General features: G+C 39.8%; 1 protein-coding gene across 1 annotated transcript in view; it reads right to left on the bottom strand.

Annotated features, from left to right (window-relative positions):
- PRKDC (protein kinase, DNA-activated, catalytic subunit) overlaps positions 1 to 12,592 on the bottom strand; it is a 214,119-nt gene that overhangs the window by 73,980 nt on the left and 127,547 nt on the right. The window contains exons 53-59 of the mRNA XM_049633721.1: positions 11,193 to 11,317; positions 10,958 to 11,107; positions 9,349 to 9,522; positions 8,580 to 8,678; positions 7,355 to 7,562; positions 5,231 to 5,420; positions 3,399 to 3,611 (exon numbers count right to left, since the gene is read on the bottom strand). Coding sequence (XP_049489678.1) covers positions 3,399 to 3,611; positions 5,231 to 5,420; positions 7,355 to 7,562; positions 8,580 to 8,678; positions 9,349 to 9,522; positions 10,958 to 11,107; positions 11,193 to 11,317 — 1,159 coding nt within the window. The remainder of the gene's footprint in view (positions 1 to 3,398; positions 3,612 to 5,230; positions 5,421 to 7,354; positions 7,563 to 8,579; positions 8,679 to 9,348; positions 9,523 to 10,957; positions 11,108 to 11,192; positions 11,318 to 12,592) is intronic.

Below are 12,592 nucleotides of genomic sequence, written 5' to 3'. Positions count from 1 at the left end.
ACTCAGGGAGGTGATCCACCAGAAAGAAGGAACACACCGAGGAAGGAGAATCAGATCCAGGAGAGGTGAAGAGACCCTCAGGATGAGCAGGGTGTCCAGACCATGGCTGAACAGACTCCGAGAGCAAGCAGCCTGGAACAGGGCAACCCAAAAGCTCCAGGAAGATTTTTTTTTTTTAAGATAAAACATTTATACGTTGGGACACATTAAAAGATAATTCAGAGGAAAACAAGTGATAAATATGTAGGAATCTAAACCAAAATAATTAATGCCCAGAAAAAATTATTGTACAAGAAAAGTAATCATAGTATCACTTCGGCTTGAACACAAATAATATTTATGTAGCCAAAATAAGAGGAAAATATGATGAAACCAAGACCAAGACATAATATCGCAGGAGGAAAGCACAGGACGAATTCACTGTGGTGTGTGTGGTGGACGGGGGTAACAGACAAGCTGGAGCCAAGACCTCGATGTCCATAATGCAAAAGCCAAAAGAGAACGACTCATACCGGACGGGAGAAAAAAGGCAGGGTGGTAATATACAAACAGTGTTTGGAGCTATGGAAGGGTGTAAGTGGTTGTGTGTGGAATTGGGGAAACGGGTATGGTTACTGTTTCTCCTTCTCCTTCTTCCTTTTTTTAATTAATTAATTAATTTTTAAATTTACATCCAAGTTAGTTAGCATATAGCACAACGATGATTTCAGGAGTGAATGGGTTACTGTTTCTTCTAACAAGCTTTGGCAAAGTATTTGGCTCTTTAAACTACATGCATGTATTACTCTAATACAAATAACTAAAGGAAACTGAAATAAAGAATTAAAATAATGGTTGAAAATGATGGTATTTTAATTAGGTTACAATTTCAAATTTTTAAGTTTTAAGGATAATAAATAGTATCACAATAAGGGTTAATTTACCACTTTTTTTTTAAAGTTTCTTTATTTATTTTGAGAGAGTGTGTGAGCAGGGGAGGGACAGAGAAAGAGAGGGAGACATAGAATCCCAAGCAGTCTCCTCACTGTCAGTGCAAAGCCCAATGCAGGGTTTGATCTCACAACAGTGAGATCATGACCTGAGCTAATATCAAGAGTCCAGTGCTTTACCGACTGAACCATCCAGGTGCCCCCACCATATATTAATGATTTTCAAATATTCCTCTCTAGGCAAGAAAATACATAAACCCCAAAGAAGACAGTGTGCAAAATATTTTACATTAACAAGGTACAAGGGGAGATTCAAATATATTAATCAAATTAAACTGGATAGCTAATAGTACTCATTTTACCTACTCAGTTCCAGCTTTTTCAAATTCATATATAAAACTTTTTAAGGAAAATGGTTTAAAAGTTAGGTTTCACCTCTTACTGCCTTAATTTCTATACAAAGTCAGTGAAGACAGGGAAACACTGCTCAACAGCTTGAGTTGTGGACTATGCATCCTCAGCATTTCCCTGTTCCTGAGCCTCCTGCCCGTTCAGCAGAGTTGGCCACAGGCAGTCACCATGCATTAGCAGGACTGGAGGCTGCCCCAGATGCACACCTACCTCTTCGACAATCCCACGGGAAGGTGCACGGCCATGGGTTTGGGGTGAGCAAGTACAAAGGGTGTGAAAGACAATTCATGAACCGTGGGAAGGTGACAGTCACTCCGGGACTTCATTTTAACTTCGGGGCTTTCATTGTCAAAGTTACAGAAGGACAGAGAGCAGTGCACTCTGGTGGAAGACAGTTTGGCAAAGAAACAGCAGAGGAAGAAGATATAAAAGAAAGAAGACGGGTGGGAGGCAGACGAGCAGGGTCAGGGCACACCAGGAATGCGCTCATGAGCTCCCTTCAAACCCAGAGTGCTAAGCAGAAGAAGGCTGGATTTAGCTCTCCTACAATCCAGAGTTGTGTATGGCTACAGATTTGGGACTAAATGCGAAACAGAGTGGTTGGAAGCGAGGAAAGCATTTCATGCATGTGTTCAGTTCCTATGATTCCATTAAAAGGAATTTACCCTTATTTAAAATAAAGCATACCAGTGGCACTTGGCTGGCTCAGTCACTAGGGCATGCAACTCTTAATCTTGGGGTTGTGAGTTTGGGTGAGTTGGGTGTAGAGATTACTTAAAAATAAATCTTAAATAAAAGAAAGCATATCAGAGGGGAGGGGGGGAGAATGGGTGAAACAGGAGAAGGGGAATAAGAGTACTTAAAACATCACGAGCACTGGGTAATGATGTACAGAATTGCTGAATCACTATAGTGGACACCTGAAATTAATACAGCACTGTGTGTCAGCTACACTGGAATAAAATCAAAAACTTAATAAAAACATTTTTAAAAATAAAAGGAATTTACCCTTGCTCCTGATTTTACTTCTTTATACCTGAATTCATATGGTTGGCATTTGCCCAAGGTTCTATGTTGGGACCTTTTGTCTCTGCACCTTCTTCCTCTGGGCTTCCACTCACTCCCAGAGCTGCCCTTCTCCCAAAGAGCTGACTTGAACCCTGGCCCTCAGCATGGGGTCTGCGTGTTCTGCCAGCACTTCCCTGCAGCCCCCGTGGCGCGTCTCCCCTCATCTCCCCCACTGGCACCCTGGGTGTATGCGGGAGGTTGCCTGTGACCTCAGCCTCCCAGGCCCCCTCGGGCAACCCACGTGCTGCTCCATGCGGGCCCCTTAAGGAGTCATCCAGAGACCCCTGCTGTCTGTCTGGGTCACTACAGACAGCTGTGGTTGCCTCCATATCCCCAGCTGTCTGCTCTATGCTCCCAGTGGGCATGTCCCACACCACCGCTTTGGTCAGACTGCCACAGGGCCTGCCGGTCAGTACGTGTTCTCGAGCTGACCTGGGTCCTTCCACTTCCCAAACATGCTCCATACTTCCTGCCTTGGTCCTTGTTCACCCGCCCTCTTCCCACACCCAAGTCCACAAGGCTAGTCCCAAAGGTGGCCTCTTCCTCAGGTCCTTTCTGGTGCTCTCTCACTCTCTCTCTCAGACTTGCTAATTCTGCCTCATCTCAGCATCACCTACCTGTTGCCTTACCAAGCCCTGATGTTCAGAGAGTCACCACATGAATGGACTGAGTCCAGTTTATTCTATAGCTTTTTCTGGTCCACCTAAAATTAGGCTTTCAACATGGCAAATGCCCATTTATTAAATTAAATTTTACTATTACTATTATTACTTTTTTTTTTTAAGTAAACTCTACCCCCAACATGGGGCTCAAACTCACAACACCCAAGATTAAGAGTCACATGCTGTACTCGCTGACCCAGCCAGACGCCCCTGAATTAAATTTTAATGGTTTTATTTACAGGTTACAAGGAAATGTGAATGCAGTCAGAAACGCACTTTATCTAAGCCTCCGCATTAACTTAAATACATTTCAGCAAGCTTACTTTACCTTTTGCTTTGTTATCCACCTCGTCCCCTGGAAGTCCCAGTCTTTTTTTCCCAAAATCAGGGCCCACTAACTTCAAGGGTGATCTCTGTGCCTTTTCACTCTTCTTGTGGGCAAACAGCAAGGAGGAAGATGAGGAATCCGAGGATGAGACTGTATAATCCATCAGCGGGTCAATACTGCTCCCAGTCAGCCAATTAAAGGAGCTTCTGCCATCTGCAAATGTCACAGCATGCTCAGCTCTGCACAACCTGCCATACCCACACAGCACCACTGCACCTGCCACACTGGGAGCCACACTGTGGGACACAAGGTGTGCCTCATCCTGGGGATGACACCTGGGGCCTCTGTGTGCTCACCTGCCATAGGAATGGGGACAGCTCCTCCAGGGAGACAGCCATGTCAGGGTAGAGACACTGGGCAGAAGTTCTATCAGTTACTAGTGAGCGACCCGAGGCAGCTCAGGTGTCTGGGCCTCAGGGTCCTCATTTGTGAAGCAGGAAAACACTCCGCCTGCTCCTTCAAGAAGTAACACCTTTTCTGTGTTATAAGGTACCAAGATCCATGTCTTCTAACATCAATATCATAAAATATCCATGGTAGTTATTCAAATCAATCCTACTTCTAGAACCAACAGACATGAAAAAATTGATATAAAGGAAAAATGTTTGAAATATTTATATGAAATGATTTACGGGGCACCTGGGTGGCTCGGTTGTTTGAGAGTCCGACTTCGGCTCAGGTCATGATCTCATGGTCCGTGAGTTCGAGCCCCATGTCAGGCTCTGTGCTGACAGCTCAGAGCCTGGAGCCTGCTTCAGATTCTGTGTCTCCCTGTCTCTCTGCCCCTCCCCTGTTCATGCTGTGTCTCTCTCTGTCTCAAAAATAAATAAATGTTAAAAAAAAAAAATTAAAAAAAAATTGAAATGATTTATGTGTTTTACTCTACAACTTGTACTTTGCTGATCAAAGGAAACAGGTGAACAATTTAAGAAAGAAAAATTTAATAACTATAAACACAGTAAATGATTTTGGTTTAGCTCTTCAGTACTTGCTTTTGAGATAAAGGATTTTAACTTTGTTGCATTAAACAGACTTTTCTGGACAAAACCAAAGCAAAACATAAATGTACTGTAACTTTTGCTTTTTCCAGTCAAAAATAATCCTTTTCAGCTTTTTTTATTGTGGTAAAATTTAGAGAACACCAAATTAACTATTTTAACCATTTTGAAGTGTACATTTCTATGCATCAGGTATATTCACACAGTTGGGCAACCATCTCCACAATTTAGCTCCAGAGCATTTCCACCTTCTCAAACAAAATTCCGTATCTTTCTTTTTTTTTTTTTTTTGAGAGAGAGAGAGAGAGAGAGAGAGAGAGAGAGAGAGAGAGAGAGATTGATTGAGAATGCATGTGCATGCACTCACAAGCCTGCACAGGGGAAATACAGAGGCAGATGGAGAGAGAATCTTAAGCTGGAGCCCGATGGGGGGCTCGATCTCACAACCATGAACCTGAGCCAAAATCAAGGGTTGGACGCTTAATTGACTGAGCCACCCAGATGCCCTAAAATCCATATCCTTTAAATACTAGCTCCCTATTGCCTCTCACCCAACCCCTAGAGGCCCCCTTCCACTTTCTAACTCTAAGAATTTGACACCTCTAGGAACTTTAGTCCTTTTCTCCTTTGACTGACATGACTTTTCTGTGGTTCTTACCACTTTTTTCTATTACTGTTTCACTACTCTTACAGCCAATGTTCTTGCAGTGGAGGCTGCTTCCATAGATCATACTGCCTGGTGCAAAGCAGGCACGTGTTCAGGCTGACAGGTACCTGCAGTTTGTGTAGGTGTGAAGTCATACTGCTGTTGGGTGGCCCGTATCTGCTTAGCCATCGCTCCTTGAACTGGGAGGGATCCCTCCTGGGTCCGGGTCTGGAGAACACTTTGGGTGGCCTGAGTCTCAATAAACATTGGAGTGAGGACAGTACTTCGGAAACGCCAGTCAGAATCAATGGTATATTCCTGCACGTAAGAGAGTTCCGAATGAAATCATGGTCCTTCTTTAGCAACACTGAAATAATTTTATTTAAAATCCAATGGTGCCATTAGCAGACAGGTATATAATTTCATATATCTGTGTGGGAAACAGCTGAAGAAGAACCCCTTCAAATTTAAAAATTTTAAATAAATTATTTGCCAATTAGAATATACTAATTAGTATTGGGGGAGGAAAACCATTTTTCTCCTCCATCACATTCTGCATTAAATGGCTTAATGCCACACCCAGTAATGGCACCACAGCTGCAACAAGCTGAGAAGTCAGGCTATGCTGCTCGGCTCAGCATAGACGAACTGAGCACAACTGTTATTATTTCAATCATCACAGGCCGTTAAGGCTGCTGAGAGATAGCACAACCTTAACATCTACCAAATGGATTGGGGGGTGCTAATGGGGAAGGGGGATGGTATTATGGAGAAAGGAAAATCCAAGTGGAGGCTGAAAGGGGGACAAATGTGAGCATGTGAAGAGAGTGTGAGCAGATGAGGTTAAAGCAAATAGAAGTGTTTCAGAAAGGATGTGTGAGAATTCCAAATAAACTAAGAAGTCCAGTATCACTAATCACCAGGGAAACACAAATCAAAACCACAATGAGTCATCACTTCACATCTGTCAGGATGGCTATGCTCAAAAACGCAGGGGATAGCAAGTGTTGGCAAGGATGTAGAGAAGAGGGAATCCTCACGCACTGCTGGTGGGACTGTAAATTGGTGCAACCACTATGGAAAACACTATGGAAGTCCTCAAAAAATTAAAAATAGAAATACCATAAGGTCCAACTATTCTACTTCTGGGTAAAAAAACCACTAACTTGAAAAGATATATGCATCTCTATGCTAGCTTATTAGTAATAACCAAGACATGGAAGCAACTTTTGTGGTCTATCAATGGATGAATGGATAAAGACGTGATGTGCGTGTGTATACATACACAGATACATATAGGTGCGTGTGTATGTACGCATATATATATATATATACATACATACATATATACATACATACATACATATATATATGCGTACATACACACATACACACAATGGAATATTATTGAGCCATAAAAAAGAAGGAAATCTTGCCATCTGTGACAACATGGATGGACCTTGAGGGCATTATGCAAAGTAAAATACATCAAAAAGAGCAAGACAGATACCACATGAATCTCACTTACATGTGGAATCCAAAAAACAACAATAACAAAACAAAAAGCCTGAACTGATACATATAGAGAACAGACTGGGTACTGCCAGAGGCAGAGGATGGGGGAAAGGGACATGGGTGAAGGGAGCCAAAAGGTACACACTCCCAGTTAAAAAAACAAATGAGTCATGGGGATATAACGTGTGGTTATAATAATGTAATTAATAATAATAATAATAATGTATTGTATATTTGAAAGTTGCTAAAAGAGAAGATGTTAAAAGTTCTGGTCACAAGGAAAGAAAGTCTGTAACTCCATGGTGATGGATGTTAGCTAAGCTTATCGTGGTGATCACATCACAGTACATACCAATATTAAATCAGTATGTTGTATACCTGAAACTAACATGTCACTTATATCTCAATAAAACAAAGACAGCCAGTTTAACTCTATTAGAAAATGTTTGCTGACTAACAGATAGGAAAAGCTTATAATATTTATTATTATTTTTTTTTTTTTTTTAACATTTATTTATTTTTGAGACAGAAAGAGAGCATGAACAGGGGAGGGGCAGAGAGAGGGAGACACAGAATCTGAAACAGGCTCCAGGCTCTGAGCTGTCAGCACAGAGCCCGACGCGGGGCTCGAACTCACGGACCGTGAGATCATGACCTGAGCCAAAGGTGGACGCTTAACCGACCAAGCCACCCAGGCGCCCCTATAATATTTATTACTGTAGAGACAAATACTTCACCTGAAATTCACATTCTGACAGAGGATGTTCAAACACAGGGTTTGGATAATCTGGGCTCATGCTGGTCATTTCAAGCAGAAAATCTGTTGCTAAACTTAAAAAGTGCACTTCTATCTTTGGAGAATATAAGGAATTTAGTGCCAACAATCGGTCCAACGTATTTGAAGGTAATCTAGTTTCATGGCTCCAGAAATTTCGAATAATTAACCTGAAAAGCAGAGAGGAAAGATTTTTCAGATATTGTCAAATGAGAAAGAATGCCCTACACATGGTGTCATGTCGAGAAGATAGTCTTTCACCCCTATAAACCTTAACATGAGGAAAACCACATTCAAAATTGTATCAAGAGTGTAACATGAGTTATGAACACTAATATGCACTGAAGGAAGGGAATATTCCAAACTTCAGCATATTTAACAAGAGGTGAAAAACTAGATGATTTTATTCTTATCCCTCTTATCTGGGAAGTTTTCAATGATGAGTATACAATATTAGCTATTTTGAAACTGAGAAAACACCTTAAGAAATTATATAAAATCCTTCACTGCCTTGCTAAAACAATTCACTCCAAAAATTAGTGCCAAAAAATATTCAAAACTTAAACGAGTTAAGAGCCAGGTTAGGCTTTACAATTTATGAATGCTTATGAAATCCAAATGTAATTTGAAAAGCAAAAATGAGTTTAAAATTGTGACAGAATGGAAAATTAATTGATATACAGAATCATACAAAAAGCTTATGACCCTTCTTTTATAATTAGTACTTGACAAAACGCTCATAAAATTTAGAATAGATATTTTAGAGAAAAACAATCGTCATTTGTATTTTTCTATATAATCATTATAGTTTCCTCCTACTTCTGAAGTTTCAAACATTTCATTCAATATTAATATGTATAGTGTGATCTCAACCATGAGTTAAATGAGAAACATAATAATCAGCATTACAGATTTTTTTATTTTGAAACACTTTAATTCACTGTGTGAGCAGAGAGAGCTTTACCCACAGTTTTTCAAGAATTTTTTATTAAAATCACTTGTCAGAATTTTTAAGTCTTAATGTGATTCAAAATACATTTTTATTAAACATCATGAATGCAGAAAGCAGAGAAAATGGTAATACTATAAATATAATTCTAAAACTGTGGACGAATACTCAATGCTAGTCTAAGAAAGAAACATCCCTAATTTATTTGTCTTGGCCTTATTATTCGAGGAACACATACTGAAGCCCAACGTTCTCATCGATCAACCCTTGAATCAACACATCTTTTGCCAACTTAAATATTTCCCTGGAGTCCTCATCTGCTTGACTTTCTGGATCTCTGAGAAAAATAACAAAATGACAAAACATTAATATTGTCTTCTTATCACTTTTGTTCAACCGTAATAACACCAACCAGATTAAAGTAAAATAATCTGGCTTTTCCCGTGGAACTTTAACTTCCCAAACCATAGCAGAACCTACCCTCATACGGACATACCCTGACACCTTCCTTTGGTGACTCTGCAAGCCCATCCAGGTGACTGTCATCACCCTTCCTACAGTGTGACAGGGCTCACGTGCACAGGACAGCGTGGGGGGGGGGGGGGCGGATAATGGGAGTAGGCTGCAGGGGTTCCCTGGGAACGCTAAGAGGTCCTAGGATGGACTCAGACCCCATGGGAAGTGCTGTGGTGGCAGTCCTATAGGATGAAGACATCCCACAGAGTTCATTTTCTTAATTTTGTCAGATCTTAAAAGGAGAACTGTAAAAACAAATTACAGTATTAACTCAACCAAAAACTGCACATTCTGAATATTTCTCACGAATACATGAAATGAATTAAAATAAGGATAAATGTCAATATACTAAAATAAACTCGTTTTAATTAATAATCCTACGTTTAAAAATGTTTAAACATTTTATTATTTATTATAATCTACTCCAGATTGCTATTGGCACCCAAATGCTCCCTTGAAAAAAGTAATATAAAAATTAATGTACAGCTTACCGGTAATTGTCATGAACCCACATAAGAATATTATACATTTGTTCCCTACACACTGGAGAAGGATGAGAAATGAATTCTACAACAGGATTCAGAAGTTCTCGGAGTTCTACTGGTTTCAATTTTGCCATCATCTTATAAATTATGTCCAAACACACTTTCTGTCTTTCATCATCTCTACAGTAAGAGAGGGTTTTAAAAACATACCAATTTAATAATTTTTATTATACTTTCAGATGTGACAGGTAACTTTTTCTTCTTTGTGCTGTTCTGTATTTCAAAATTTGTTACAATGGAAATATAAAAATTACATCTTAAAAAATTACCATGAGCTACAGTATTAAAAATAAACAAATTAATTCAATATGGTACCCTGTATTGGATCCTAGAATAGAAAAAGGACATTAGTGGGAAAACTGATAAAATCCAAATAAAATCTAGTTTAGTAATCAATAATGTACTAATGTTAATTTCTTAGTTTTGACAAATATGCCACAATTATGTGACATGGAAAAAGTGGGTTAAGGGTATGTGGGAATTTTCTGTATTGTCTTTCAACTTTTCTGTAAATATTAAGTCATTCCAAAATAAAAGTTCATTTTTTAAAAATCTGAAATGTCAAACAACATAAACTAAATATAAAGGATTTCATGATTTTAAAACAATGATTTCAAGTGCTATTCAGGCTACCTGGCAGGTCATACAACGAGTCAAGGGTAGTCTGAGCCCCCAATAAGGTGCACGTCTATTTCCTTATTTTATGTATCTTTTCTTCCTACAGCACCCAGCTTAATGCTTCACATGCAGTTGATATTCAGTAAATGTCTAATGAAGGATATCACAGCGCCATAACATACATTCTTTGTTACTGGCACACTCTACATTTATCAATAATTTATCCCCATGTAAAAAAATACGTCCACAGACAAGGCTGGAAAACAGTACAGAGAAATAAAAATATTGTGAGCAACAGCATCTCTTTTCACACCTATTTTAATAGTATAATATGGGGGGCATCTGGGTGGCTCAGTCGGTTGGGTGTCCAACTCTTGATTTTGGCTCAGGTCCTGATCTCACAGTTCATGGGTTCGAGCCCTGCATGGAGCCCCACATCAGGCTCTGTGCTGACAGTATGGAGCCTGCTTGGGATTTTCTCTCTCCCTCTCTCTGCCTCTCCCCTACTCCCTCTCTCAAAACAGATGAATAGGCTTTAAAAAAATATTAAAAACTAGTATAATGTGATTTTGAAAATAAATGAACAATGTTAACAAATAATGGATGCCTCCTAGCTGGAAAAAATGGTACAGAACTCAAAATCATGCATTTTAAATCTGAGAAGAGCCTTAGGTAACACTTGAGATGTGGCTTCCCCAAGGTGCCAGGTTAAAGAAGACAGGAGGGGCAGGCCCCACCACTTTTAATTCTGATTAAAATTTAACAAGTACATATTTTTAAGTTTATCTATCTTGAGATGTACATATATACATAGTCGTATATAACAAATACATATTTTATGAAAACCTACAAGTTCTGAGTTGAAGGAGACAGTTGAACAAATCAAAATTTTATGTGCCAGCTGCATCTGAGAACACAGGGCTGGCTTTGCACTCACCTATATCTCATAACTTGAATGAAATCCTTGCTCTTTAACTGTAAGTAGAGATCTGTTATTTCCTCTGCACGACACAGCACCACCTCCAGACAGAGAGTCTTCATCACCCCATGAAATTTGGGCAGCAGGAAGAACACAGTGTTCATGAACCTAACCAGTGGACATGGCCAATGAGGGAGAGGGCCGTCGCAGACCCTCTCCCACAACAGGACGTCCAGCATGACTGATATCCTACCTATCGGCAAGAGGAGGAAAGTTCTTCACAGCTTTGTTCAAGCACACAATAAATTTGTCCTCCATCATATTTTGGTGCTGCTTCAACTGTTTTACAATCAATTCATACACCAAATCTTCCAGTATCTGAAAAATTAAGTTTCTTTTCAAATACACAAATGCAAAACTTACGTTAGTTACTGAAAACAGGTTTGTCTTAAATAGTTAATTGAACCCATGGAAGATGTCCAATGCTATCACCTACAAGGTAAAGGTGTTCACAAGGTACAGTGCCAGGAGTGTGCACATTAACCACTGGACACAAGAGGCTCTGGGGCTGTGAGTTCAGGCAGGCCAGGCCACAGCCATGACTGCTCTGTGCTGTCACCACTGGTGGCGCCTAGCTCTTGTCAGATGGCAGGCTGATAAAGATTGGTGCTTCCTTTTCACATCCAAAATACTGCTAAAAAGTCATTTGAGAAGCTGAACTAAAATCAGTGATCAAACGCTGTGTAAATACATTTTATGATGCCAGTGTTCACATACTTGGTCAAATATTCACACAAACCAGAATTTTCAGGCAACTTTATCTAAAAAGCCACCTCCACCATTGTCTACCTCCCTATATCCTGTTTTTTCTTCATCATGTACTACTATCAATGGTGACAGATTTGTCTATGTATTGTCTGCTTCTCTTCATCAAATGTTAGCTTCCTGAGAAGGGGGGGTGGCCAGGACTGCTCTGGCTACACCCCCAGAGCCCAGAACCAGCCAATAAGATAACGAACATATGTAACTGACCAACATACATAACCAACATTATAATACAGGTAACCAACAGAAGACAAACGCATGCACTTATATACTGACAACTGGAGACTACCTCTCAGGTGCCAAGAGCAATACAGTGGTTGGAATAGGACTGATTCTCACCAACTTCTTTATATTTTACTCTGTTCTTCTAATTTCTACACTAAATCAATACCATTTTATATTCAGAAAAGAACAATGTAAAACCAAAGTGTTTATCATTACTACTAACTTGAAATTTAAGTGAAGAGAGATTAAACTTGGGATCTACTGTAATTTGTTCCATCTGTGCTGAAAACTTAGCATACTATGTAAATTGAAACCCAACATCTAAGGATATGAGAATCATGTAAAAATAAGGTAATTCGGAATTTAAAATTTTTAAGCGTGCCTGGGTGGCTCAGTCAGTTAAGTGTACAACTCTTGATTTTGGCTCAGGTCGTGATCTCAGGGTCGCTGAGATTGAACCCTGCATGTCAGGCTCTGCACTGACAGTGTAGAGCCTGCTTAAGATTCTCTCTCTCTGCCCCTCCCCACTTGCGCACAGTCTCTCAAAAAAAAAATTATTTTACAAAAATAGCTGGTAATTCCTAAAATAAATTATAAGCGAAG

The sequence above is a fragment of the Panthera uncia genome, chromosome F2, assembly GCF_023721935.1.
Source record: "Panthera uncia isolate 11264 chromosome F2, Puncia_PCG_1.0, whole genome shotgun sequence".
Classification (NCBI taxonomy): domain Eukaryota; kingdom Metazoa; phylum Chordata; class Mammalia; order Carnivora; family Felidae; genus Panthera; species Panthera uncia.
Note: the sequence above shows the minus strand (reverse complement) of the source record. Positions and strands in the feature narration are given on the sequence as shown.